This window comes from Gopherus flavomarginatus, chromosome 15 (assembly GCF_025201925.1).
Source record: "Gopherus flavomarginatus isolate rGopFla2 chromosome 15, rGopFla2.mat.asm, whole genome shotgun sequence".
Classification (NCBI taxonomy): Eukaryota; Metazoa; Chordata; order Testudines; family Testudinidae; genus Gopherus; species Gopherus flavomarginatus.
This window is the reverse complement of record NC_066631.1, coordinates 16,953,494-16,980,792: the sequence shown is the minus strand read 5'-3', so window position 1 is coordinate 16,980,792 and position 27,299 is coordinate 16,953,494. Positions and strand designations below refer to the sequence as shown.

Below are 27,299 nucleotides of genomic sequence, written 5' to 3'. Positions count from 1 at the left end.
ATCCCTTCATTGCCTGAAAAGCAACACTGAAGGTAGACATCCAAGTTTGTCATCCACTTAGTGGCTTTCTGTAACATGGAAAGAAATGAGGCTTTCCCTCTAGAGAATGATTTTAGATTAGGGTTAGGTCTGCCATGGTTTGTATGTCTTCTCCACATTTGCATATCAGGCTATCCTTCATTTTCCACTTGTGTAGTAGGTAATTGCAACACTCATGTGAGGTAGCGATGCAATTCACTGGAAGCCAAAGGATGCAGAGTTCTGTTCACCCTTGTTGTCTGATGCAACTTCCAGAAATCAGGAGCAACTGAATTAATATTTGTTTTGAAATGAGAGAGTCAAAGTGAATTCCCTGAAGCATGAGTAACCTAGAGAAAAGCTTTCCAGACCATAAAGTTAGCTGCCAAGCATGCCGTGATGTGTAGATTTTGAAAGATCTGTTCTGTTTTCTAAGTTGCCTTTCCCCAGGCACTGAAGGTAAAACTCAAACAACCAGCCTCTCAGGGTGAGATCCTGGCAGGTGCCAGCCCAAGCTGAAATATCATCTGTCTAACCGCATCTGTTGCGGCTCTTAGACAGCACCCATCACTGTGGAATCGGAGTACCATGTCATGGGTGTACGTGCTTTTTAAATAGGACTAGAAAGCCCCTGATGACCCGGTGAGTGTTTGAAATGTGATGAGCAGAGGCCCCGAAGTTCTGTCCTAGATAGCACACAATCCCATTTCTCCAAATTCCCAAGTGACCTTTTATTTTTTTCACATTGGGATCAAATATCAAATTTTAGCATAGCCTGTGAACAAAGGCCAAGGGCCCAGAACCACATGCTGCAGTGCCCTTCCAGAAACCATTGACCTCACACGGGCCTTTTGAAAGCCAGAATGCCTCCGAAGGCCCATTAGAGTGCAGGGAGTGGCACCGTCTACAGCACCCGTTCAACAGGTGTAGGCAGCAATTTCTCCCCAAAACACAACCACCCTGGGGCACAGAGAGACTGTGGCCCCTCTCTGTAATCTCCCTATCTCAGGTCACTTGTGCTGCCAACATTGCTAGCTGCTCCTCTTTCCTTTTCCTGGCTGAAAGCCAGTTTATGCCTCCTCCCTCTTACATGGGCGCACTAATGTGAGGAAGGGCTCCCTATGCTTGTTTGTCCTTCTAGCTCACTCTTGTAGATGATGGCAAAACTCAGCCTTCATGTTGTGGGCTTCTTGAGTGAGCATGTGAGTTTGATTATCTATTGAGTTGAGGCACCAGCATAATGTCTCTTCCCTTTCCCGTGCCCTCCACGTGTGTCTCTCACTCTCTCCTTTCCTACTGTCCCGTTCTGGGGTGCAATTCAGACTAGTGAAAGGTAGTCACTGCCTGCCCTGTAATCCAGGGTGCCTTCAGTGCTCTGGTGCTTTGGATCACAACCCAGACGCCAGCAGCAAAGCATTCTGTACCTAAGTGTCTGTGTGCTGTGCAGCCCTGGTACAGCACTCTGACTCCAGCTGCCTGCCTACAACACAGCAGTCACACCTGATCTCCACCTGCCTTTGCTACTACTGGCCACGTGACCCCAGCGCACCCCCATCCTCAGATTTCCCAAAAACTATCTGCCCTGAAATGTCCAGCCCTCATTCACAGGAATAATAAGGCCCATTGCTCCTTTAAAGAGATGAAAGCACAGCAGCTTGTTGCCTTAACTGAAGTTAACAATCACTGCAATTCAAACACAGTACTGGGTTGGTTTAGATTAAGTAAAACAAGTTTATTAACAAAAAAGAGATTTTAAGTGAGCTCAAGTACGAGGGATAAAGACAAAAATGGTTGAACGTAAAGTACGTTTTCTAGTGACTAAGGTTTGATTTAACTCACTATGGCTTTTGTAAGAAATCTATCTTGAACTAGTCTTTCTTCTTCTCAACCATGGCTGACTTTCTGTCAGTCAAGACCTTCCACAGAAGTACAAGGTGGCTGGTTTTCCTTTGTCGTCTTAGGTGAATGATCATTGCCTAAGTAGGTTTCTCACCTATATTCGGTGCCCAGAAACTTCAGTCTCCCTGGTTGAAGGAGCCATCTTTCTCAGCTTGCAGTAGTCTGGTCCATTGTGTCTGTTCAGTGATGTATCCCAAGGTAGCTTCTCCTCTCTCTTTATATCTTCCCCAATGCAGTGTTTTGTCCCCAGACTCAGGATGACCTCATGCTATTCTTCTGTTTCTGTGGACTTCCCATTGCCCAGCTGATTCGCATGTAAAGGGGCTTCCATTGTTTTGGTCACACCTTGCTTAATGGTAGATCACTTACTTCCCACCTGTCTGGGAGAAACCCTTTTTCTCCTTTCGTTTGGTCACAGACCATAAAGCATAATATCAATGAGTATTCATAATTCCTCAAAGTGTTTAATATAGACATTTTCCAGTTATATTGGTCACTAGTATGTCATTAGCTTTTATAAAAGACCTTACCTGATGATTTTTATAATACAGAAATATAGTATACCATCATTTGATTCAATCACTTATCATTTGAGGTTCAGACCCCCACACGAGGCTATTTTCCCCATTCACTAGGTTAATAGCTTTGTCTACCTTTTATGTGAAAGTTCCAGGGCCGCCCAGAGGATTCAAGGGGCCTTGGGTCCTCAGCAGGGGGCCCCCACCACCTCAGCAGTAAGGAAGGACCCCCCCGTCCCCGAAGTGCCCCAAAGACCCGCGGAAGGACCCCCCACTGCCGAAGACCTGGAGCAGAAGAAGCTCCGGGGCCCGGGCCCCACAAGAGTTTTCCGGGGCCCCCAGAGCAAGTGAAGGACCCCGCTCCAGGGGCCACGAAAAACTCTCGGGGCCCCTGCAGGGCCCGGGGCCTGGGGAAAATTGCCCTGCTTGCCCCTCCCCACTCCGGGTGACCCTGGAATGTGCCTTCATTGTCTGTTTGACAGCAAGCAAATACACATTCCTTTGCCTAAGCAGACTGGGTTTATGCATTGCTTGCCAAATATTTTAAGAATGTAATTCCAGCATGTGTCCATAGCTCTCTGCATGCACCCTTTACATACATTACGAAGGATATTAGTGATTGGTGAGTTGTGAGTTTTCCATGCCACCTTTTGGGTATATATCATGACAACAGCATGTTAGGTGTAGTGAGTATATCAGGTCAAACGAGTTGCTGACACAGAGCAGTGAACCACCAACGGACTGTGTTACACCATTCATATATACTTGTCTGCTCACTACGATTTTCTGACAGTCTGTTTATAAAACCCTTAAAGATGTAAACAGTCAAGCAATACTGAAACCTTCTTATCAAAATGAGTTAACTTATGTGCCACCTGTAGCAAAACGGTATGTACGTTTCCTCTTGCCATAAATATTTCTTCACAAATGAGATTATAGAACTGAAATGGGGAGGAAGCTAAAAGCTCTTCAACTTCTTGGAGTCAAAATAGCTGATAAGCATCTGCCAATACAGAACCAAGGGGGCAGGCAAGCAAATTGACAGTGGTCTGAGACCAAGAGAATGAGGTTTGGAACATCCAGTGCCTAGTTAACGATGCATAAAATACTAGAGGAATCAGAATGATAGGTCCAAACAGCCTGAAGTGAAGGAAAGGAGAGACCCTTAATGCCACTGTCTCAAGCTGTTGATTTGCACTGTTGCCTCTTGTTGTAAGAAATTCCAGTGTTTATAAAGTTCTTATGTATCAGAGGGGTAGCCATGTTAGTCTGGATCTGTAAAAGCAGCAGAGAGTCCTGTAGCACCTTATAGACTAACGGACGTTTTGGAGCATGAGCTTTTGTGGGTGAATACCCACTTCGTCGGATGCATGCAGTGGAAATTTCCAGGGGCAGGTATGTATGTGTGTGTGTGTGTGTGTATATGTATGTGTGTGTGTGTGTGTGTGTGTATATGTATAAGCAAGAAGCAGGCCAGAGATAACAAGGTTAGTTCAGTCAGGGAGGATGAGGCCCTCTTCTAGCAGTTGAGGTGTGAAAACTAAGGGAGGAGAAACTGGTTTTGTAGTTGGCTAGCCATTCACAGTCTGTGTTTAATCCTGAACTGATGCTGTCAAATTTCCCGATGAACTGAAGCTCAACTGCTAGAAGAGGGCCTCATCCTCCCTAATTGAACTAACCTTGTTATCTCTAGCCTGCTTCTTGCTTACATATATATACCTGCCTCTGGAAATTTCCACTACATGCATCCGACGAAGTGGGTGTTCACCCACGAAAGCTCATGCTCCAAAACGTCTGTTAGTCTATAAGGTGCTACAGGACTCTCTGCTGCTTTTATAAAGTTCTTGGATATGCTGATGAGATGCTAAAAGCAACATGTGTTTTTGTTACTGAAAATACCTTTGACTTTCTTACTTATGGCTGTTCCTTCAGAGAACTGCTCAGGCTCTCGCTCTCTGTGCAAGAAATGCAGTGGGTAGCGAACGTAAACCTTTTGATAATTTAGTCTGGACAATTAGGCATCGCTGTTAGATCAGCAAATCAAACTGATTTCCACCAAAAGGCAGTTATGATCGAAAGAGTAACAGCATCTTTTTACTCTAATTCAGTGTGAATTCTGAGTCACCTCTGATGGGTTTTGTGAGGAAAAATAAGTGTGTTTCCATTTGCTTTAGGAAAAAATCTTCTCATGATTTCTAGACACAAATAGACACAACTCTAAAACCACATCAACTGACTCAATATCAACTACTAACAATAAAGAATTCCTCAGTCATGCTCTCCTCCACCACACCCCTGCCCTCCTCCCCCCCCCCCCAATATCCAATAACCCTTGGAAAGCCTGAAAAAATAGATCGGACTTGCAGTGTGTCCTAAAAGTCATTGAACCTAAGTTCTGTCAAACCATGGGGGGAGAAGTGAATTCTAAACTAAAGGACCCTCCACTAAGAAGGAGGGAGATAGTTTCCATATTCATTTGTATGAAGTGTCGATTTTTTTTAGCGTTATCTGATTACTGCATTTTTCAGGGGAGCTGGTACATTGCTTTCTTTAAAGGCTGCACTAATGACTTCAGTTGGCATGGACTCCCTAGGTGTTCTTGGTTTGTGCTCAAGGGTGGTGGGCAGATGTCTGTCAGAGCTCCCAGGTTTTCTGCTTGTGTAGCTGGCCCAAACTCCAGCAAGGCAGATGGGCCGGGCAGTGTTCTTACTCTTGGTTTGTTTTTCACAGTTGCTGCAGTTGCTGGGTCTGACTGAACAGGAGGGGTGACAAAATAGCTCTGTGTGGCATACTGCACATGAGGCGAGAACCTTCAGGGCAAATGAGCAATCACCAAATGCTACCATCTGGGTCCTTTCAGGGAGAAAAGAATAGAGCCATTCAAGTGTGACTCTTCCTATTCCTGCCAGGGTCCACAAATATGTCAAAAACAGCCTTGGGTCAACAGTAGCAAAGACAGCTTTATAGATAAAATGTATATTTTATAATTGGCATGGACATTTGATCTTTGTATACCAACAGGAGATTATCAGCTAACAAGACCATTCTAATCTCCATGCCGGGCCCCAGATTAAAAAAGGGTCAAGAAATTTTGAGGGTTAGGAAAGGATCATGAGCCAGATTGAAAAGGGTCGGGAAAGGTGTAATCACTGGCAAAATTGTCAGTGTCAAGAAACTTTGATCATGGGCCAAATTGCCACTCCCTAGGTCATCTTGCCTTTCTGAAAAGAGGCATTGACAATTCACACCACTAATGGATCCAGTTTGCTCACTAGAATTTATCAGCTGTCAGGAAGAGCATGGGTCCAAATCAAAAGTTGTAGGAAGATGCTCCCAAGAACTTGGGAGTCAGACTGGCTGGAATGCAGAAGATTTTGCATTTGTAACATTGTCCCCTGTGCCTTGCCCCCACTCCCAAGCATTGATCTGCAGTCATTGAGGTCACCATCCTGATCAGCTTTATCCTCAAAATAAATAGAAATTCTTCACAGTGGGGGAATAATTGCCACTTTGTGCATGAAGCTAATTCAGATTCACTAGGCTGCTTACCTATAGGTATATGGACTCCGCAACCTAACAATTTCACATAGTGAAATATTGTGTGATCAACACAGCTATGGGAGAAGGAGATGAATTCTACTCTGGCTGAGGTATCATCAGTAGAATTTTTAAGTTAGTTCCATTTATTTACAGTATCTTTTTCTCTTTGCTGGTGATGCAGGGATTAGAAAGAACCCAGCTTGACTTTAAACCTCTAGGGTGGGTTTACAGCCTTCTCAGTTAGAGGAAAAAGTCTTTACTTGCAAACAGATCATATTTGATATGCAGTTAACTAAGAGAGAAACCCTGGCATGTCTTTTATTTTGAAGAGTCCTTTTTCAAATAATAATCACTTTAAAATTGTTTGTTTTGTAGGCAGCACATTCTCTCCCCCTTCCCCTTAACATGAAACAAACTTTGCTACCACTGAGAATTAAAAATCTACAACTTTGGCAAGAAAGAAAGCATGAACATTTGATGTACTGTACTTAAAGAATCCAAGGTCAGATGTGAGTTTTCAGGGACTATTCGGGAAAGAAAGCGATTTACATGAACTGTGCATTTAATCACTCAAGCAAAAGACTCCGTGCTAACTTTGGAACTGAAGCAGATTCAGTTGTTTTGTAGCGACGGTGGGACATTTTTAAAAGGTGACCTACGAATGCTGAATATATGTATTTCACCAAAACTCCTCCTAACCAGAGTAAAGGGAACCTTCAGCATCTCACCCCTCCCCACACCAACCTCACTGGTGGGAATTTCGCTCTTCCCGTGCCCACTAACTAGGCTATGGGGGATGTCACCCTCCCTTACTGAACTACTGTGTTGGAGACCCTCAGTACTTCCCTCATTTTCAAGTTCTGCTCTCTTCCTGCTGAATATGCTGATGAGACTACGAGCCCCTAAAGCCTCCCTCTCCTGATTAGTGGGTGGGGAGAGGGTTGTTGCTAAAAGCGCTTTGAAGCCAGGAGGCCTCACAATATGCACTGAGAACTAGTGGGCAGTCAGAATATTGTTGAAATAAGCCCCACTTCTAATGTTACTTTGCAGGTTACTTGGAAAGAGAGAGCAATGTTAGCTCAAAGACTTCGCCTCATGGAAAATGTTGTGTGTTGCATTGAGTTTCATTGCCACTTCTCTTACCTAAATAATGTATACACTCTATTTTATCTGACTAAAACCAAAACTGGGTGTCCTTGTCCTGTGCAGTCTCTTTCTGCTACAAGTCTCTCCCTCTTCCCCCACCCACCCCTGTCTAGTTCCTGGATGCCTTTCTATCTGCTTTATATTCAGACTGATTCATTCTCCTGTCCTTGTGCTTTTCACTTCTTGAGTCTCACTGATATCGTATTCCATACATTCCTATAGCATCCTTGTATGTCTATTACGGGTGTGTCCAGACTACCTGCCGTATTGGCGGGTGGCGATCGATCTGTTGGGGACCAAGATATCGCGTCTCATCTAGACATGTTTTATCGGTCCCCAAACACTCTCCCGTCAACTCCGGAACTCCTCCAGGGTGAGCGGCGGAAGGGGAGTTGACGGGGGAGCCGCGGCCGTCAATCCCACGTCGTGAGGACGAGAGAGAGTTGAAATAAGATACGTCAACTTCAGCTACTCTGTTCCTGTAGATGAAGTTGCGTATCTTACATCGACACCTCCCTCCCTGCCTCCCCAGTGTAGACCAGGCCAATATCTGTTTCCAGTGTGGCTATCAGGGGTAAATTGTTCGGGAGCTTGCTTAAGTGTTCGAAATGTTGTATGTAACTTACTAAAATGTTCAGTAAAGTCAGACACTCTGGTCTTCATTTTCTATGTAGAAAAGTCCCTCCCTGATTTTCCCTTATGATATGATATGACCACATTTTTGGTAGCTCCTTTCTGCATTCTTCAAAGGCTATTCTGTCCTTTTTCTTCAGGGATGACAGTCTGTACTGGATATAGTGCTGTTGATCAGATCTAACCAGTACCTTCTATTCTAAGAATAATGCCTATCCTGATATCTGTTGTACCTTGAAGTGAAGGCTGTGTGGATTAGTCGAGACTTTCCTTTTCTCATTTCTCCTTCATATACAGCAGCATTTTTCTATCCAAAAGGTATCTCTTCTCCCATCCCTCTCCAGTTTGACATTCTGTATTCTACATTGATCTACACTGAGCTGCATTTTCCATCTATCATTCTAAGCACTTAGCTGTTAGATCTGAGTGCATCTGTGCTACCTTAAACCGCTTCAGTTCAGAGAAGCTTGCAAGTGTTTCTTGATATTCAGGTTGCTTTTGGACCATGCAGTGAAGCACAGAATACAGATGGAACGGCACTGATGTTAATTTTATTAAAACGCTAATCATGTGTTCAGTCCTTTTTAAAAATATATATTCTTCAAGGAAATTTTTCTTAAATGATGTAGTGGGTAGAACAAAGTCTAGTAGTTCAACAAGATAAGGTTTGCTGCTTATGTCTTTTGAAAATGGCCCAGTTTCTATTGAAAATGACCATGAACTCTGGTTTTACAATTGTTTAATTCAAAAACAGTGGCCTACACAGTTTGTAATGGTTACCAGCCAATTGCTGAAATAAGGCAGAAGTCCAAGATTTGCTGAGTTTCTCTCCCTTTTTTTTTTTTAATCTGTAAGAATGTTGGTTTCCATTACTGACACGATTGTTTCCTTTTGGCTCGTTTGTCTAGTAGCTTAGGGAACCATTCGCTTTCTCTACAACGTGTACTTTTCTGTGACCTTGCAGAGGAACAGCAGTTCCAGTTTGGGATTCCTCTTGCACCATCTGGTGGTAGCTATTGCAAAAGCACTGTTCGAATTGGCTGACGTAGACGCCTCAGAAATGGATAACCATCAAGCTACAGTTAGGTGTTCTTCAAAGATTGATGGGCTCACGATACAGCTTTGCCAGAGTCCCATACACCATCTTTGTACGGAGTAAGCACCTCTTCTTTGAAACTGAGCTGGAGTTTATGCAATGATAGAAAATAAACCAGCAATGTTTTTTTTCCTGCTCCGATAACCATTCTTAGGGGTGCAGTCCTCTCAGCACAGCACAGCACATATGTGCATAGTTTCCCATGCCTGTAGGGACAACTAAACTGCTGAATGGACAAGGGAGAGTATGGCAACCTTGCTCTGGGAATAATCACCTTTGTTTGGGATTACACTAACATGCCAGGGTAATATACCCACTACAGTCACTTCCACTATTGCCAGAATGTTGTTTGACCAGGTGCAATCTGCACATAGTCATGTACTCATAGATAGGTTTCATGGAGGACTCAGCAACAGTGTTATGCACAAGGCCAGGATGTGATCCCTAATCTTGATTCTTGCCCCCTCTCGTTTTCCCCCTCTTCCTCCGTTCATGTATTGTGATGAGATAGAAGTACTGGAATCTATACCCTCCACTACCATTTGTGGAGAAAGGTGCTTTGAGGTAGTCAACAGTGATCCTATAAAGAGGGAACTGGATGGTTCAGAAGTTGGTAGGTGGATTATGGCACCTTCCCCCTTGGGGTTTTCATTGTGACCAAACATTCATTCTGAACTGAGGATTGTTTGGGGCCATGCATGGTGGTGAAATGCACTTTGTAGCCTCTGTCCACGTCACAGAACAGAAGAGAAGCTCATCTGGTCCCCCTCAGTTAAGAAGATGGGACTGCAACAATTATAAAGAGGAGCTGGCACAAGAGAACCTCAAATTCCCCCCGAAAAGGGGAGGACAAGCCTGGAGAATAGAAATGTTTTAAGGAGGGAAAGGAATATAATTCTTGAGTAGCTGTTCCCATACAATCCCACTAACTGCCTGGGGCGCCTCTATACTCCATGTGAATGCTTGAGTACCAGGGCCAGCTCTGCCATTTTTGCTGCCCCAAGCAAAATAAATAAATAAAAGGCCACCTGGACTGTGCCTGGAGCCGGTCCTGTTGAGTACCACAATGGCCATGTCACCTGATGTTTCTCGTACCTCCTTTAAAAAGCAAAAAAAAAACCACAGCCAGTTAACTGACTGCTGTACCTTGTTTTTGGTGATGAAAAAAGTTAACCCATGTGTCATAAACAGATAGCTAAGGGTTAATGTCTCTTTCACCTGAAGCACCTGACCAGAGGACCAATCAGAAAACCGGATTTTTTCAACTCTGGGTGGAGGGAAGTTGGTGTCTGAGTCTTTTGTCTGTCTGCCTGCTTTCTCTGAGCTTTGGAGAAGTAGTTTCTACTTTCTAGTCTTCTGTTTCTAAGTGTAAGGACAAAAAGATCAGCTAGTAAGTTATATGGTTTCTTTTCTTTGATATTTGCATGAATATAAGTGCTGGAGTGCTTTGATTTGTATTCTTTTTGAATAAGGCTGTTTATTCAATATTCTTTTAAGCAATCGACCCTGTATTATATCATCTTAATACAGAGAGACCATTTGTATGTATTTTTCTTTCTTTTTATATAAAGCTTTCTTTTAAGACCTGTTGAAGTTTTTCTTTACTTCAGGGAAATTGAGTCTGTACTCACCAGGGAATTGGTGGGAGGAAGAAATCAGGGGAGATCTGTGTGTTGGATTTGCTAGCCTGATTTTGCATTCCCTCTGGGGGAATAGGAAAGTACTATTTGTTTCCAGGATTGGAAACAGAGAGGGGGAGTCCCTCTGTGTAGTTTCACAGAGCTTGTGTCTGTGTATCTCTTCAGGAGCACCTGGAGGGGGGAAGGGAAAAAGGATTATTTCCCTTTGTTGTGAGACTCAAGGGATTTGGGTCTTGGGGTCCCAGGGAAGGTTTTTCAGGGGGACCAGAGTGCCCCAAAACACTCTAATTTTTTGGGTGGTGGCAGCAGGTACCAGGTCCAAGCTGGTAACTAAGCTTGGAGGTTTTCATGCTAACCCCCATATTTTGGACGCTAAGGTCCAAATCTGGGACTAAGGTTATGATACCATGCTTTTCCAGGAAAAAAATGTTTGTTCTGATTCAACACAGCTCTTAAGCACATGCATAAAGTCTGTTTACTTCAGTGGGATTTAAATATATGCTTCAGGGCTTGCTGAATTGGGGCCATAATTCAAATAACCTTTTAAAGAAGCAAAAGAAAAGTAATTGACATTTTTTTTCTTGTTGACTCATTACCTATCTTTAATGATCCTTTTCTTTTTTTAATTCCATTTTAAAAATGGATTTAGGCAGTTATCCATATATTACTCAAGTACCTGGAAAAAGAATTAAGATGATCTTGAAATTCAGGAACTAGGTTTAGAAGAGAAGCAGGTGCTTAATGGAGGTGAGGCCAGCTGTGCTTCCCAGGACTGCACTAAAATACTTCAGGAAAAAAAGGTGTGAGGCCTCCAGCACAGCACTGGAAGGAAATTACAATAATTCGGACAAAGTCTATCCTCTAATAGCAGAACTTGCTTCATTAGGACAGAAAGGCAGATGGAGAAAAAACAAAAGTTTTTTTTTTTTTAAGTGAATATAATGTTTAGGAAAAGTGTGAGGTTGAAACCAATGAGGAAAATCCCTGAGGAAGAACGGTAACGTTATCAGTACAAGGTTGTTATCTTTGCTAATGTGCATCAACTCATGAAGGGCACTCATAGCAGTCCTGTTTCAGCAATCCCCCCTCGTCCTACAAAGCTAGCCAGGCTGGTATGGGAGGGATTTAGAATAAGCAGTAATTGGCAGGAGGATGAAAATATGGGGGGGGCGGGTATTTTGGGAACGGGGTCATTCACCAAATTGTCTGTTTCAAGGATTGCACCCAGAGCAGAAATGTACTGGTAATTAATAAAGGAAGTGCTGACAGTAAATTAGACAGGAAAAGAAGGGGTTCTCCTACACATGCTGGAAATACAGGGAAACAAACAGGAGGAAAAGTAATGACAGAGGCATGGTGGGAGACACGTGACTGGAATTCAAATATCTAAAGGCAGGTTCTGTCTGCAGTAGGTGGGATGTAGAGGGGGAAAATGGAGGTGATGTGGTTACCATGTATCAATAATATAATAATAATCACTAATGTGAAGAGATGAGGCAGATGAAAGTGTCTGGGTTCAGATAAAGGATACAAAACCTGGCATTGATGAGGAGGATAAATTATAAGCTATGTAACTAGGGAGCAGGGGAAGATGAACCTCTCCTGGAAATGTTTCCAAGAATGTAAAATTTATGCCTGGACCATCTAAAGTAGTGCTCTTAAGTGGACACTGACTGAAGAATTGCCAACTATTTAACCACAGACAGCTATGAGCTCATATACAGACCTGATATCCCCCTTATGACAATGTTTTGTGTGTTGTAACACTACCTTTATCCTTCTGGCTTGTCTGATGTATGTTTAAAGTTAAAAATTCAATAAAAAGATTATACAGGGTGTCAAAATTCCAATAAATGATTAGTGAGAGAGTTTAATTCCGGAGATTAGCTAATGGAAAAAAGGATACAATCCACATATTGTCAAAGAATATTTTTACTTCATGTCGGATAGTTCCCTATTTCAAATGTGGAAGCAGCAATACAAGGCCTGGCATGAGGGTAGTGGGGAATTGAGGGGGAGAGTTGTCACAAACTTAGCGAATTTGTGGTGCAAATGAATTGTAGAAAGTCACAATAGCAATGAAGTACTTTTCCCTGCTGTAGCAGACTGTATCCACACACCAGTTAGTTAACCTCACAACACTTCTGTGAGCTGAGTGTTAGCCTCTTTTACAATTAGGGAAACAAAAGCACAGAGTGGTTGAGTGACTTGCATAAGGTTAGTCATTCAGTGTTCGTGGTTCTGTTCTTGACAAATCCTGGCTTTCCCAGCCTCCTGCTCTAGCCATTCAGTGATACTGCATCCTATTAGGACATTACCTCTACGAAAGGATTGAAATGACATTTAGTGAGCAGTGTCAAGTCAGCTGTGGTACTAAGTATAAGGTGTAGAGAAAAAAGAGGTAAGAATTTATGCAGTATAAGAGATGAAAGGACAACAATAGCAATAGAATTTAAAAATACAAGGATTTTTTTTTAAAAGTGGTTGAAAAGAAGGTAGTAAAAGACCTGAAATACAAAGAAGGATGATCACCTGTGGGAAGTAGGTAATTGTAGTGACTGGAGGAAATAGATATGAGACATGCAAGAATAAAATAAGGAAGGCTAACAAGCAAAAAAGAACTATTCCTGTCTGGGGCAGTCAAAGGAGAGAAGGAAGTTCTATAAATACACTGAGAGAGAGACTGGAGGAAAACACAAAAAGCTGTTAGTGACAAGGGGACCAGTGGAAAGAGAACTCCAAAATGCCTGACGTTTTCCAGAGCTGTTTTTTGCTTAACCATCAATAAAAAGGGCAATGGTATTGCAGAAGTGGGAGAACTTTGTACCAGGAAGCAAGGTCCTTATTTGAGACAAGAATGATGCTGGAATCAGGGCTTGCCACTGGACGGGGACACACTTGTCCATGGAACAAACTGATTCAGACACAGAGCAGGTGAATCCTTCTATGGTTTAAAACGGGGGTCGGCAGCCTTTCAGAAGTGGTGGGCCAAGTCTTCATTTATTCGCTCTCATTGAAGGTTTCACGTGCCAGTAATACGTTTAAACGTTTTTAGAAGGTCTCTTTCTGTAAGTCTGTAATATCTTAAGTATTGTATGTAAAGTAAATAAGAAGCTTCATTTAAAATTAAATTAAAATACGCAGCTCCCCCAGACCCGCAGCCAGGACCTGGGTAGTGAGTATGCCACTGAACATCAGCTCACGTGCCGCAGGTTGCCTATCCCTGGTTTAAAACAACATCAGAGCAGCCTGGGGTACAAGTGAAATGCTCAAAAACGTTAAATAAATAAATTAAAAGAAAAGCAAATCCAAACTTTCTATGAAAGCATGGAGCCTAATGTCTACACCTTGCTATCAGTATGGGGCAAAGAAGGCGTCTCCTGCTGCCAACAGGTATGTTCCAGTGAAGGAAATTAAGCTAAATTTCAGCATTTTTTTTCTCATTGTTGATTTGGGGGACACACACACTCTCTCTCTCTCTCTCTCTCTCTCTCTGATCAGCTGTTAACTTGAGTAGATTCACTAGAAGCAAATGAAAAAACTGGAAGCAACCTGTGAAGAACATAGTAGAGGTACAAGAGGAACACGCTTCACCCTTCCCTGTCAGCCATTTGGGTCCCACTAGCTTTGGGATCTGCTTGGTCTGCAACAGTCCAAATCTTTATTTCCCTGGCACTTTTATGGAGTAGGGGTGGGGAGAGGAGGTAAAATTTAAGGTTGGGGGATTATTTCCGGGCTTGCTGGTGGAGAATTGTGCTCGTGCTATATTTGTTACATGGGAACAGTGCCCTTTCTAGCATTCTACTAATCTAGATAGATTCAACATGCTTGTGCCAAGACTTACTTGTCCCTTTGTCTATTCTCCACCTTTGTGCTACCTCTCATGTTGTTTGTAACACCACAAATGTGTCCCAAGCTTCCCTTGTGGTAAACGCTTGAAAAGCAACCTATTCTCTGTAAAGCTTTCCAGCCACACTGACCATCTGCCTTTCCACATTTACTCCAGTAAACACTCTCTTTAGTGTATTGTATCATCCCATGCTTACCAAAGCACTTTGGGGCATGGATTTTTTTTCTTTGGTGTATATTCCATGTACAGTGTCACTCTCCATTGAAGTCACATTGGGTTGGCAAGTCCTTTGTACTGGTTACTTGCATAATCTCCTGTCATTAATGTAATATATCATCTCCACTTGATGACTAGATCTTGGGTGACGGAGAAGAGAAACCACCTCAAACTACATGAGCGCCTATTCCTGACTCATAAATAAGCAATAATATAATATGGATATGCTACATAAAAGCATGTCACTATAGTGAAACATGCTCTTAATAATACTACCATAGACTAAAAGCACATGCAATCCTCAGATTTCAATGGGTGCTTATACAAACGTCAGTTCATGTAATTAGCATGACAGAGCCTCTCCAAAGTAAATAAACACCATCCACGTTGTACAGCACCTAGCACACTGGGGTGCTGGTCCATGACTAGGGCTCCTAGGCACTGCTGTAGTACACACAATGCATAATAACAACTCTATAGATGAAGACACTGAGGTTACTGTCAATAACTTGCCCAAGATCACTTGGGAAGTCTGTGGCAGAACTGGAAATAGATTCCAAATCTTCTAACTCCAGTCCTGTGCCTTACCTATAAAACTGATGTGCTAACTCTGGGATATTCTTTTAAAGTGTGTTTCATCTACATCAGCCTCTAGATTTAATACAATGCTTGTATATCTCTTCGTGTAATAAGTTGTGTTTCTCCCCATCTCTCCAGGTGATGATTCTCATCAATCCAACTTTCCACAGCCACCTTTCAGCAGGCAGGCTTGGGAGTGGGGCATATGCTATGACCATGCTGTACACTCCCACTTTGGGCATTATTAATCATGCCTAGAAAGTGACTGAAATTGTGTGTACAAAGCAGTGCAAACTGAATTCACACCCAGCTTAGCAATACAGCTATGAATTTGTGCAAACAGATCCAAGCTTGTGTCACCCGACTGTGCATACACATGCTCAGCGTGATGAAATATATGGAATCAGAGTAACACACAGCCTTCTAAACGTTCAGCCGTGAGATGGGCTCTCCTTCTTGAAAATGAGCAGAGTGAATTTGTGTGCAGGGGCTCTCAAAAGTGCAAAGTTAATATGTCCTACTGCTGAGTTCCTTCTCATACATGGTGAAATAAAGACATGTCAAATATTGATCCATATGTTGCCTCTCCTGTTTTTCTCCCTTCAGGCTTTGAATTGCTCTACCAGCCGGAGGTGGTCCGGCTCTACCTCTCGATCCTCACTGAAAGCCAGAACTTCAACACTTTGGAAGCTGCAGCAGGGGCTTTGCAGAATCTCAGTGCTGGAAACTGGACAGTGAGTCTAGCCTTTTCCTTTGCTTAATCCTAGTTAGAAATTGGTACAATGGAAATTCCCATTAAGCCTTCTAGGACTGATATCACTTGATAGCTTGCAAATTGCACTCGTTTGTTGTTGTTTTTTTTGTGAATCTCCTTTGGAAGATTTTTAGCTTTTGGTTTAAATGAAGTGGGGTAAATAATTAGCTTTTAGAAAAGGTTTTTTTAAAAATAACATAACTTCCATGTATGCTTCTATTGAAATATTCATCAGAGACATGATCCCGAAGGTTAGCAAGCGTGACTAATCTAAAATTAAAGAACAAACTCTCTGTTCAGACAGACTAGATCTCCCCTTTATGGTATCTGGGTAGAGATCTCAAGTGTCTAATGATTTTGAATTTCAGTGAGACTTAGGTGGTAAGTCACTTAGGCATTTGTGAAAATTGTACCTTCTGTTTTTACCTGTAAACAGGGAGGGGTGAACTCCAAAAAGCCAAACTGGCATCTTTATAACATCACTCAAGCAACTTTGGAGATAAGACAGACACTGACAAACAGGCCTGTCCCTAGCCATTTTGGTGCCCTACGCAGCCTCCCCCCCTTCCCCCGTGGGGGGGCTGTGTGGGGCCCCAGGCCTCCATTGAGGGGTGGCCCCAGGGGAAGTGTGTGTGGCAGTGGGGAGGCTGGCCACTTCCTGCGGGAAGTGGAGTGACCCGACCACAGCCTGCTCTGCTCCCCTGACTCCCAGGCTTGAAGGGCAGGGGGGAACCACCCCCTAGCACTCACTGGTGGCACGGCTGGGAGCCAGGGGAGCAGAGCAAGCTGGAGCCAGGTCACTCTACTTACCACTGCCAGTGGGTGGAGGCCCAACTCCTCCTGTAGTCCTCAGGGGAAGGGCTGGTTGGAGTGGGGGTGGGGTGCAGCAGGGGTGGGAAGAGGTAGGGCTGGAGCAGAGCAGAGTGGGGGCCATGTGGAAGAGGTGGAGCAGGGGCTGGAGCCACTTAGACCACTTATCTGATGCTGCTTTCATTTGTGGGTTTCTTCAGCAGTGCTTGTTTTTAGAGCTGGGTACCCATATTTACCCTAGGGATAGGTATTGTCCTATTCATCAAATAACACTCGGGAGTTGCATCCCGTAAACCCTCCTCCCCCTACAGTAATCAGTCCACTCTTAGCAAAGAATACTGGAATGTCTCTGCACATGACAAAGTGAGGTCATCCACATAGGGCTGCCCAGGGGAGGAGGAGGGCAAGTGGGACAATTTACCCTGGGCCGTGCGAGCCCTGGCCCGGCGGCGGTCCAGGTCTTCGGCGGCATTTCAGTGGCGGGGGGGCCCTTCAGTGCTGCCAAGGATGTGGAGCGACTGAAGGGCCCCCCACTGCCGAAATGCCACCAAAGACCCAGACCGCTGCTGGGTAAGTACAAGCAACACAGCTCCCCCGCTTTGCCCCAGGCCCCCTGAATCCTCTGGGTGGCCCTGCATCCACAGCAACCAAGTCTGTGGAGTAGCAGTTTGAACTAGTTTGAACAGTCGCTTTTTAAAATATAATTATTTACAAACATGCATGAAACATAGAATAGAAACAAGTAATTTTTTAAAAGCTAACAGGAGCTGTACATATCTTGCTGTTCCTGCTAAGTGACCTCTTTTCTGATGGGGAGGAATAAATTTTCCATTGAGGCCTGTATAGTAGCCTGTACTCTTCCTCTGCTGCTCTTAAATTTTTATAGAACAGATGATGTTTCTTCCCCACCCCCAGTTATAAGGTGAAATACTGTCTGCCTCCTTTTCGCGCTTGGTGCACGATGGACTTGGATGGACGGTGGGACAAGTCACACACATGTCGCCGTGCAGAGAGTAAGGAGGAACTGTTTGCATAAGGGGAAATTCTTCAATATCACGCTGGAAAAAATGAGACCTCATCACTGAAAGAAATGCAGGAAAACAAGTCTCTAAATTCACAATATTGTGTGTTGCTTTTCTTCCTGTGTGTGCATAGTGGTCCACGTATATCCGTGCAACTGTACGAAAGGAGAGAGGCTTACCAGTCCTCGTTGAGCTTCTCCAGTCTGACTCTGACAAGGTTGTGAGAGCTGTGTCCATTGCACTGAGGAATCTCTCTATGGATCGTCGCAATAAGGATCTCATAGGTACTTTCTGAGCTTCTCTTACAGGAGTGTGACCCCATAAACACATGGGCACTGTAAAATCGTTTAGACTTTTGTCAGGTATTGAAGCTGAAGTTTATTCTGCGTACAAATCCCATTAGCATTATATAGGAGTCTTCTGCACATCCGAAGTGAAGAACTGCCATCTAAAAATTCTGTTTGAGCCCATCCAGTTTCTGTACATGCACATGCTGTGATTTAATGGAAATGAACCTTTACTTTGCCGCAGATCTCAAAATAATTTGCAAAAGTATAATGGCATTTTGATTTGATATGATTCCCCCTCTGGCCCCCTTTGCTCTGTCAATGAATCCTGCCTCGCCCCTCCCACTCTCAGCCTTTTGCCTTCTCCTGTGCTATCCCCTGTATCGAGAAGCCAGGTACCCAAGTGCTCTCCATTCAGATCATCCCCCTTAAAACTCAGCTTCCCTGCAGTGCTCCCTAACTCTAATCCACATTAGCAAAAATGCACTCACTACTCATTAAATGAAAGTGGCAGAGGCTGAGCGCCAAGTTAAAGCCTTGGTGTGGGTCTCCCAGTATATTTCCTGGGCAATTTGCCTGATCTGTTTAAACTGTAACCTCACCAAGCAAGGAAATGTTTGTGCCGCATATAGAGCACAGATGCTGATGCTTAATCAATACAAATCTCAAATTCTATTTTAATACACCTACATTTCATAAAAACCATGTCCAATGTAGAGCTGTAGCTACCAAATGGTACAAACACACATCTGGAAGTAATGGACCCAGGACTCCTAGGCTTTTCTTCAGCACTGACTAGCATGAAGGCCAGATAGACGTTCTTAACTTTCAGGGCAGGGTTAATGGATGCTTTGTTGCATACCTTGCCCCTGCAGACCTCTTACAAGGCTGCATTGAGTAGGCGTTGTGTGCCTGCATTAGCATTAATAGGTTAGTCTCAGTTTATGAATGCTTGTTTGCCTCAGGCACAGCAAAGTGTGATGTGTTGGCTGTGAAATTGTCAATAAATGTTTCCAACTTTTTTGCCTCTGATACCTTAGTAGTGATTATGCAGAATGAGTTTGCTTTAGATATCAGTTCTCAAACATCTTGAGAAAGTTAATGATAAATGCAGTATGAAATAGTCTTGAGATTCAAGGAAATTACATTAGAAAATCTTCAGACTTTGGGTACTTCCTTATATTTTAAGCTTTCAGGACAGAAAGCGGTTTCTTGAAATGATTATCAGGTCTGATTAATGGTAGCTCTTCCCCTTATCTAGGTAGTTATGCCATGGGTGAACTGGTAAGAAATTTGCCTAGTAGGCAGCAGAGATCCGCTAAAAACCTGGAAGAGGATACAGTGGTTGCAGTCTTGAATACCATCCATGAAATCATTACTGACAGTTCAGAAAATGCAAGGTCCCTGATCCAGACACAGGGCATTCAGAAGCTGGTAGCTATCAGCAAGTCAAGGTAAGTTTCTTACTATAATAGAAAACAAAGTAAAGAGGATACTGTACACTAACCTCACTGTGATGCTTTGTGATAGTGCCCAGACAACTTGACCTTTCAGATGTGTAACTGAAGCATTTGATACATGCAATAAAAACAAATCTTACGTTAGTGCCTTTAATGGGCTTAATTGATTTAAGAGAGAAAATCAATAAGATAAAAAGTTCTGTCACCTCAGGATACAATCTCTCTTTGTTTGATATGCCTTATCATTATGCATGCATTTATCAGACATCATTTGCAGTGAAGCTGAGACCTGTGTTTGCAAAGCAGGAGACCTTTATCCTGTGACATTCCATTCCTGAAGTGCTAATGACACAACTTTTATTTCTGTTAAGAGGATTGGTTAATAATTTGCAGTGATCATTCTGTCTGAGGGACAGCAGTGATAATTTAAATGATGCTTTTGTACCATGTAGCCCTGTTGAAAAGCTGTATCCTGATTGGAGAAGAGCTTCCATCTGTACTTCAGCCAAGTAGAAATTAGCTCATTCATAAGTGCCTTTTTAACAAACTGTTGAGAGGCTGGCTGGAGATTTCTTTAACCTTTTGCCTTTTCATCAGTAAGGCCTTGTCTACACCAGAGGGGTATACATTTTAGTTTATGTTAGTGTATCACTCACTAATTAGCCCATGTGGACTCCGCTGGCATACACTAAAAGTGCCCTACTGTGTGGTGTTATAGTCACATCTGCATATTTAACTACTTCTTTTGCAGATGTCTCTTGTCTGAGCAAATGTGTGTTTACACATGCAGATAGATGGACCCACATTAATAGAAGCCACTACAGAATTTGGCCCAAATAATGTATTTTTAGAGCTATCACGTATTGCATCACTTATTGGGAAATAATAGACCTGCTAGGAAGTTACGGGTTTTAGCATAAAGGGGTCAACATATGAATGAGTTTGCATTCCTAATGTTTGAAGCTCTAATTTTCTCTCACAAATTAGCCAGTCCCCCAGGGAAACAAAGGCAGCATCTCATGTTCTTCAGATGGTTTGGACCTACAAAGAGCTACGAAATGTCCTACAGAAGGATGGATGGAACAAATCCCATTTCCAGGTAAAGATGCAGTGTTCTAGTTCAGGTCAGTGGTCACAGAAAGCCCCATGAAGGTGTTTTATTCTTCACTCCTTGATCAGGCCCTACTCCCACTAATGACAATGGCAGGCAGACCAAGACTTCTAAGTCGGTGTTTTCCAGTGATAAAACAATTATAATAAAATGATATCATAAATGCAGTTACTGGGTACATATCTAGAAGATCTGTGGGATGTGCCTTCCACATTTTAGGCATTATTCCACCTTAGAGGTACCAAGTCCAATCCATACAAATATACATCAAGGAAAGACTTGGCCAATTTTTATCTGTGGCTGCTCCCTTGGGATATAGTCCATGTAGCATGTTGGGCATCTGACTGTCCTTTATGTGAAACTGCTGCTCCTTTCTCTATCTGAAAAGTAACTGGCTTTCACCGTGGCCTGTAAAGCAGCTACTGGTTTGCCCAACCAGGTGATTAGGGAAGGAGGAATTGTCTGCAAAACTGCAGTGAAATGAAAAATATCCAGAATCCCAAATTAGATTCCAGCTGAAGATCAATTTATCAAGAGGGAGTGGAGTGTGAACAGGTTTCCATACATTTTTTCAAGTTGTTACTTTTTTAGAAAATTGGTTTTACTTCTTCACTCTGTTTGCAGCAGCTTCTCAGAACATAAAAATGGCCTCACTGGGTCAGATCAATGGTCCATCTAGCCCAGTATCTTTTCTTCTGGACAGTGCCATGTGCTTCAAAGGGAATGAACAGAACAGGGCAATTATCAAGTGATCCATGCCCTGTTGTCCAGACCCAGCATCTGGAAGTCAGATCTCTAGGGACACCTGGAGCATGGGATTGCATCCCTGACTGTCTTGGCTAGTAGCCATTGATGGACCTATCCTCCATGAATCTATCTAATTATTTTTTGAAACCAGTTATAGTTTTGGTCTTCACAACATCTCCTGGCAACGAGTTCCACAGGTTGACTGTGCGTTGTGTGAAAAAGTACCTCCTTTTGTTTGTATTTAAACCTGCTGTCAATTTCATTGGTTGATCCCTGGTTCTTGTTTTTGTGAAGGGGTAAATAACACTTCTTTATTCACTTTCTCCACACCATTCATGATTTTATAGACCTCTATCATATCACCCCTTAGTCGTTTCTTTTCAAAGCTGAACAGTCCCAGTCTTTTTAATCTCTCCTTACATGGAAGCTGTTTCATATGCTTCATCATTTTTGTTGCCCTTCTCTGTAGCTGTTCCATTTCTATTACATCTCTTTTGAGATGGCATGATCAGAACTCTGCAGAGTTTTCAAGGTGTGGGCATACCATTTATTTATGTAGTAGCATTATATTTTCTGTCTTATCTATCCCTTTCCTAATGGTTCCTAGCATTGTTAACTTTTTTGACTGCTGCTGTACATTGAATGGATGTTTTCAGAAAACTATCCACAATGACCACAAGATCTTTCTTGAGTGGTAACAACTAATGTAGACCTCTTCCTTTTGTACGTATTGTTGGGATTATGTTTTCCACTGTGCATTACTTTGCATTTGCCAACATTGAATTTCATCTGCCGTTTTGCTGCCTAGAGATCCCTTTGTAACTCTTCACAGTCTGCTTTGGACTTAACTACCTTGAGTATCCTTACTCTTCCATTTTGTCTTCTAGTCTGTCTCTGCAGCACCAAAGGGATCCAAAGGTACATCTGGCAAGTCTGGCTATGATGATAGTACTCTGCCACTGGTGGATAAAAGCCAAGGTCAGTTCTGCTTGTTGATGTGGGCCATAATGATTTTCCTTGTGCTATTTGCCATGTCTGTGAAGTGTATTTCTCTAGTTGGATAAATATCAGTTTCTACTTTTTTTTTTATGGTGCCTTTTATCCAAAGATCCTGAAGCAATTGACATTAGAGACTATATAGACAATAATCACTTCCCTGGCATGAAATGTATGATTACCCAGTTCAGGATGAAAAGTTCAGTTGGAGCCTATAGGGAGTATTTTAGATAGGCATGGAGTAACTACCCAGCAGAAATTTAGCTAAGGAGCAGGCTAACTATTGTGGTTAGTAAAAATACCGTCCACTTACCACAAGTCATCAGATCTTGGTGTTATATCTCACACAAAGGGCATCACCTCTAGCAATGCCCTGGGACACTTGTTCAGTGCTGATTCATTTGACATACCCTCTGTTGAATCGCCAGCCCAGTTTCCTGTGTCACTTAGCTTTGCGGTGGAGGTATTCTATCCCAAGTACTGACCCAGACCCAACTGTGCTTAGTTTGTCAGATTTGACAATAATTGCACCAGTGGTGCCAGGGCTCCTGACCATGTTGATTTCCTTAGTCTTTTTTAATTTTGATCATGATGGAAATAGAAACCAATATTAAAATTACCCTCTTGAGGCCTTTGATTGCCTACTGATTGCTCTTCTCTCTGGCCAAAGAAGGGAACCTCATCCCATCTTGGATGGGTCCAGAGATAAATTCTAGAAAGTATAGGTGGTTCAGAGCAGCCACCAAGTTTGTGGCGTCCTTTGGATAGAGGAAGGTATGTGATTCAGAGCCATGACACAGGGGGTGTCAGTTTAGCATTCTCTTCGGGGGCCTAACTCAGAACCTTTCTTTGTGAATTATCAGAACCTTAGTATTGTTTCATTATAGTCTCTTGTGTCTTCATTATAGTCTCTTGAGTGCAATAAATCATTGTCTCCTCTACTTCTCCAGCCCTGTGATTAATCCCAGCCTGTTCTGCTTTCATGTCAGTAAGCATGATACAACCAGTTTCAATGCTTCTGTTTTGTAGATAATGAGAAGGCTGGAAGTCATGATATGATTCCTCTGGATGAACTTGGTCCAGGTAAATGCAGTCCCGGATCGACCCCCTGTCTACTTCAATAGAGCACACTGTCACTCACGAGAAAGTTCAGCGCTTTCTCTGGGAGGTATTCTTTCATGTGGATAAAGCTGACATTTAAAAACAGAACTTTTCCTTCCAAAAGATCAGTTGTCTGTTTTTTTGGTTTTTTTTAAATGTGTATATTGCATATATACCGGTATCCCCACTACTTTTTAACCAGATCACGTAAATATACTAAGAACTTCCTGCATTTTTTAATCTCTTTGCTTTGAAGTGGTTGCATCCTGGAGTGAGAGATCCAAAAGCCATCAGATTTCAACTATTGCTTTTTTTTAAAAAGGGGACACTAATTTTGTGAGCTTTTAATCTATTTAAATATCATATTCTGTCTGAAAACGTTTTCCTGCTGTTCTTAGAGGTTAGCATGAAAAATGACCTTACTTGAAAGAGGCTAGAAGAAGTACTTTTATTATTCAGTCTGTAATTATTGTCACTGTTTTCCTGAATTCAGTAAGAGAATTAGTCAGCCCTGCGGCATATGTGGATCTTTCACACAAGAAAGGAAAGAGAAAAAAATTAAAAAATAGGAACACCTGTCTGTAAAAATCTGCCACGAGTGATAGGAATGGTGCCAGGGTTTTCTGTATGCAAAGTAGAGCTTAACAGCAGGTGATCATGATCAATCCAACAACTTTAAACTGCTCCTCATTGGCTCAATGGAAGTTCTTCATGGGACGAAGAAATAACCCTCCATTCCTCCTTCCGTATACAAAACGCAGGCTGTGAGAAAGTAATGGCTTCTCCTCGTCTTCTCAGCTCCATCTGTTCATCAAGGACATCTCTCAAAAGCCAGGCAGAATGGCTTCATTTTCCCAATACAAGTTATGGGAATGGCTCCCTTTCACCAGACTTCTCTAGAGTCTCTTGTGGGTTTGAGGCCTGCAAGCCATAGTATAATCCATGCAATCTGTCTCAATAACACTGGCATTACTGTGTGGTGTGCTGTCCATTGAGAAAGTGGGCATCAGCTGCCTTGCTTATGGCAACCAGTACTGGACAGAGGGAGGAGATTTCACTAGTACTTGGAAAAACCTCCACCCTGGGGCAAGTCCACCTAATACCGTAAATGCAGCCTGCCCACCAGGATCTGCAGTGAGAGAAGAGTTCCCCCAAGTCCCACGAAATACGTAGCCATTTTGCATAAGTAGGTAAAGCAGTAAGGACCAAGGATAGATAAACTCTGAAGAGCTGGGTGGTCTGGAGTCTGTTCTACACATGTAGAATAGCAGCAGCAGGAGGAACTCGTACTTCTAAAGAGAAAAGCAAAGCTGAGTCCATGCAAGACATTCTCTTTCTAAATGCTGCTAGACTCTGTGGCATGGATGTGAGAACAACTTATTCAGGGCCAAGGGCCCTGATGGAGACAAAGGATAATTAAAAGCCTGAGCTGCTGCTTTGTCAGCAACAATTGGAAAAAATAGCAGGGATTAAACCATTTCTACTGGCCTTCCTCTGGTATGGGAAAATCAGGGGTTTTCCTGTTAATAACCACTTCGGAGGCAAGAGGTTCTCAGCATGAAGGCTGCAATGCTGCATGGGAGGCAGTGCTGTATGAAGGGACAGGGCTGAGAGTCAGGAGATAGCAGTTCTGCTCCTGACTCTGCCATTGACTCGCTGTGACTGATTTGTGCCTCAGTTTCCCTATCTATAAAATAGGGATGAGTCCATATTTCTATGAAGTGCTTTGAGATTTGAAAGGCACAGCAATCTGGGACAGACCAACTGTTTCCTTTTAGTAAAACAGCATAAACACACTCAGTGTTGCTGTGGATTTGCCTCAGTTTTTCCAGCTACAAATATTTGTATTTAAATGTCTGTGTATCTGCAAGTTGGATCGTTTGATAACTCACGATTCACATCTGCACCTGCAAACTTGGCAGTCAGATTGAGCCACTGCTGAAAATCAAACGCAATGTTTCCAAAAAGTCAGGATAACGGAAAGATGTTACCTTCCATGATCTCAGCTGACAGCATCTCCCCAGCACGAATAAACTGTTCATATGTAGTTTGCATAAGGGAAGACTGAAATAATTTTGGAAGACAATAACTTAAAGATGATCACACAACGGGATAGCTATGTACAGTTCAGCTGTCAGGGGCATAAGATCAGAAGTTCTGTACCCAGATGACTGTAGTTCAGTATTCAGAGAAAAATATTAATCTAATCAGTGCTTCGTTTGTTTCGCAGGTTAATAATGATGTGGCCTTATTACATATACAATTGATCTTAGGTAGGCAGTTTGACAGAATCTCTCACCTCGGAGAGTCCACTCAGATCTGTTCACCACCTCTAGAAAAAAATTATCTAGATCCCTATTCTTGGAAACTTTTAAATCAGCTATAACTGGTCACTGAGACTTCTCTGTGTCTCATCACCAATACCTTCAAAGGCCAGCTCACAGGGAATGCACTAACGCTAGGTAATTGGTTTGCTCCACTAAACTCCAAGAAAATGGATAATATTAATATTTGACTTTCTGTTCCTCAGGCTCCGCCAGCCAGAGTCCAAATGGCTTACCTAAGGCACACTCCAGATTGCTTGTTAATTCCATATAGACTAAATTAAATTGGATATTTAGAATTAATCTTGAAACACGGAAGGAACTGAGTTTGTTAATTCCACCACAGAGCCATTGCCTTCAGGGCACTGAGATATTACTGTACTGGTACAGCCTCCTTCAAGATAGTTCTCATTTTAACAAGTCTAACCACAGACTTCCTATCTCAGTTGCTATCTTGATATATTCCCAGCTCAGCATGTGGTTTTTAGCTCCAAACACTCCGTTAGAACTGACATGAGCGACCCCATTAACAAGGGGTCAGCGTTCAACTGACCAACAATACATGCTACAAAATGCCTCTTAGCTCAGATGTAAACCCAAAGACCCTGACTGTTTTTTATCACTTTGATTAAGATTAGGATTCTGAAGGCTGGTGTATTGATTAAACGCTAGTTTTTTGCCTACTTAAAATATATCCTTTTTTTCCCTCATTTGTATATGGTGATATTCTTTAACATTTCACAACAGTTTAGGACAGGAGGTAAACATTAAACATGTATCATCTCCGTGGCAATTGCATTTCAGTGGTGGGTGAACAGTTCTTTCTAATTTACCTGTTTATAAAGTACTTTGACATCCTTCTTGATGAAAGGTGCTACACAATGTCAGCGATCTGTTATTTGTAAGTAAATATGATTAAATACATTTTCAAATGTAAAGGGCTGCTTCTGAGTTGACAACCAAGTTTGGGAGAAAGAGGTGGGAGGGATAGCTCAGTGGTTTGAGCATTGGCCGGCTAAACCCAGGGTTGTGAGTTCAATCCTTGAAGGGACCACCTAGGGATCTGGGGCAAAAAATCAGTACTTGGTCCTGTAGTGAAGGCAGGGGGCTGGACTCAATGACCTTTCAGGGTCCCTTCCAGTTCTGTGAGACAGGTATATCTCCATATATCTAAAAAAAATAGTCAATTTTCAACTGCTATTGCGCTACCATCATTTAAATGTATAGCATGTACCCATGACTTTTACTATGAATTGAAAAGCTTTTAGATCAGCATATGAGTTACTAGTTGTGTGTGTGTGTGTGTGTGTGTGTGTGTGTGTGTGTGTACCCTGAATGACTTACTGTACACTCCTCCAGGAGTGTTGGCTAGGTGGATGGTTGGAATTTTTTTGTCGGTCTGGCACAAGCAGGGATGCTAGGTATCTTAACTGTCAGCAGAGAACTGAAATGTAAAGCCGTGTATAGCAGTGGTTTTCAAGGATTAAGTTATGCACCACATAACTCTAATGTACTTGATACATGCATTAATCATTATAATCATATAGATATG

General features: G+C 42.6%; 1 protein-coding gene across 11 annotated transcripts in view; it reads left to right on the top strand.

Annotated features, from left to right (window-relative positions):
• The window catches only part of ARVCF (ARVCF delta catenin family member), a 457,340-nt gene that overhangs the window by 421,009 nt on the left and 9,032 nt on the right, over window positions 1-27,299 (top strand). For all 11 annotated transcript variants that reach the window (XM_050924166.1, XM_050924165.1, XM_050924167.1 and 8 more), the window contains 6 exons: window positions 15,742-15,869; window positions 17,855-18,005; window positions 19,270-19,462; window positions 20,456-20,567; window positions 22,214-22,304; window positions 23,352-23,405. In XM_050924166.1, coding sequence (XP_050780123.1) covers window positions 15,742-15,869; window positions 17,855-18,005; window positions 19,270-19,462; window positions 20,456-20,567; window positions 22,214-22,304; window positions 23,352-23,405 — 729 coding nt within the window. The remainder of the gene's footprint in view (window positions 1-15,741; window positions 15,870-17,854; window positions 18,006-19,269; window positions 19,463-20,455; window positions 20,568-22,213; window positions 22,305-23,351; window positions 23,406-27,299) is intronic.